The sequence below is a fragment of the Puccinia triticina genome, chromosome 9A (assembly GCF_026914185.1).
Source record: "Puccinia triticina chromosome 9A, complete sequence".
Classification (NCBI taxonomy): Eukaryota; Fungi; Basidiomycota; class Pucciniomycetes; order Pucciniales; family Pucciniaceae; genus Puccinia; species Puccinia triticina.
In genome coordinates this window covers 301011-303366 of record NC_070566.1, presented here as the reverse complement: position 1 = coordinate 303366, position 2356 = coordinate 301011, and the positions used below count along the sequence as shown (strand labels likewise).

The window sequence follows — 2356 nt, the reverse complement described above, 5'->3', positions numbered from 1 at the left end:
GTACGCCTCATCACTAACATCTCCTTTCGTGTTTAGATCCCGCCAAATAGCAAGCAAATACAGATCTTTCATAATCAATCCGTTTCTATCGTTGTGGCCTGAAACTCTCATCGCATCCAACCTCGATTTACCGCACGCAGAATTACATCTCCCAAACGAACCTGCTCTGCATTCCACTTCCACATTTGTCACTTACCTAAACCGCCTCGGCATTCAGTACTTATCATTTCGTATCCCTGTACGCATCCGGGTTCTCAAAGAAGAAGCAAGTTTGGCTGGATGGTCCGTTGCGACTAAGCCTACATCCTTGCACCTCCCCTTTCGTAAATCTTTTAAATCGTTCTAGCTGCCACCTTCCCGTTTTCGTCGAATGGATTCCGTTTCATGCCCAACCGAGTCAGCTGCTCCCCGGCCCACCCGCCCACTTCCAGCAACCGCCGGCCTGACTGCTGCAGAGCGAGAACAAACAGCTTCCACCGGGTCTCCCGATCTGGGTGGAACCTTGGTCTCGCACCCGCCTGACGCGCTGCCTGAGCTATCGAGTGCGTCGGAGGATGAAGATGGAGCAGGCTCAGGCTCCAAGCGCCGCAAAGGAAACAGCAAACCCGCCGTCCCGCGGCGGCAAATTAAAATTGAATATATACAAGACAAGAGTAGAAGAAACATCACCTTTGGAAAAAGGAAGCATGGAATATTCAAGAAGGTAAGACTCCTCCGCCTGCACTTAGTGCATCATTTGTCATTTGCCCTACCCGAATATATTGATAATTGTTATTTGGATTTCTCGATCAGGCACTGGAGATCTCGACTCTCACAGGATGTGAGGTTATGCTGGTCGTCGCGCCGAAAGACTCTGAGCTAAATGCTTACACGTTTGCGACTCGTAAGCTCATGCCTGCTTTTTTCCTGCTGTCTCACCTGCTCACCAGCGGCTGACTTGAGAATTCCCTCCAAAGCCAGGCTAGCGCCCCTAATCAAGGAACCTGCTGGCGAGGCCTACATCCAAAACTGCCTGGTAGGTCTATTCCTCACAACCGAGTAGTTCTACAGCCTTGCTCACCTCTATTGTGCCTCGTCTCTACTCATTTGCATGTGCACGAAAAATCAAACCCAGCGTTATGGTGCTCTCATGCCGGGTACTTCGTCCGGAATGTCAGCAGCTTACGGGCCGAGCGGTCCCATCAACCAAAGCCCACATGTTGGCACACTTCGCATGGGGCCAAGACCCACTCTATCATCCAACGCCAATGCCATATCCTACAATTCATCTTATGCATACGTTCACAATGGAGGAATTGCTCGACGCACGCAACCGCCACATGGGATGCCACACCCGCTCTCCTTGTCTCCTCAGTCATCGCCCCCAACAAACATGACTAGCAAACAGACACCACAGTCAGCCGGTCTTCCGGATCAAACGAGGCGGGAAGCTTCGGACTCTCCCGTTCAACATCTAGGAATTGCTCACCATGCGGGCAAACAACAGCAATGGTCACCCGGCCCAAACGTCTCCAAAAGTGAATTCCCATTATCTCCTGCCGTCACTGCGCCCAACTCTGCCATGGGCTCCTCTTCCCGTGAGATCCCCGCGGATTGGATAGTGGCGAATCCGAGAAGTCTTTTTCAAACATCATCTCCTCTAGGACCTACTCCGATCTCCACTCGCGGCCTTTCCTCCTACCCTCTTTCTACCCCCACTGCAGGAAGCGGGAATGGATATTCACACTTACCTCCGGACAGCAATCCTTTTCATAGACAGTCGTCCGACAGCTCCGTCATCGCGACGCCAACCTGGCCTTCAGCATCCCAAAACTCGCCTGGAATTCGGACCTCCCCAGCCCAAAACCTTGGTGGATCCTCAAATGCCCCCACCAATGACCCAAGGTTTCTCGAACCCTTGGTCCTTTCTCAACCCTACGATTCTCGAGCTATGGGTTCCAGCGATGAATATAGTGCGGGCTCAAATTATCCTCACCCAATTCCATCCCTCAGTATGCAATCGTGCGTGCCTTACGGCGAAGGTGAGAATTGTCGCGGTGCTAGTATATCAACGGCCTATCTGCAGGATCAAGACGGTTCCGGTCCTGAGACGGAAAACAAGCATTACGTCTTAGATAATCCCGACCATGGTTGGTCGACTGGACTTTAATAGACCCCTATTCAAGCGTCTCACTCGCATTCAAATGGGTATTCAGGTAGTTTTGCTTTGCAATCACAATTTTTCTATCATGACTTCGCGGTTTTCAGTGGGCTTCCCAATTGCGACGATCCAAATTCGAGCCAACTTGGCGCAACCCTGCTTCCTTCTCTGCTACGTTAAAATCACTTTGTCCTATGACATTACAATCTCATCACT

General features: G+C 51.1%; 1 protein-coding gene across 1 annotated transcript; it reads left to right on the top strand.

Annotated features, from left to right (window-relative positions):
• Window positions 1-370: 370 nt before the first annotated feature.
• On the top strand, window positions 371-2149 carry PtA15_9A26 (uncharacterized protein; the record flags this gene model as incomplete). Its single annotated transcript, XM_053172461.1, has 4 exons — window positions 371-703; window positions 793-883; window positions 957-1015; window positions 1115-2149. 4 exons carry the CDS (start codon window positions 371-373, stop codon window positions 2147-2149), a joined length of 1518 nt encoding a protein of 505 aa, XP_053023457.1.
• Between the last annotated feature and the right edge of the window lie 207 nt (window positions 2150-2356).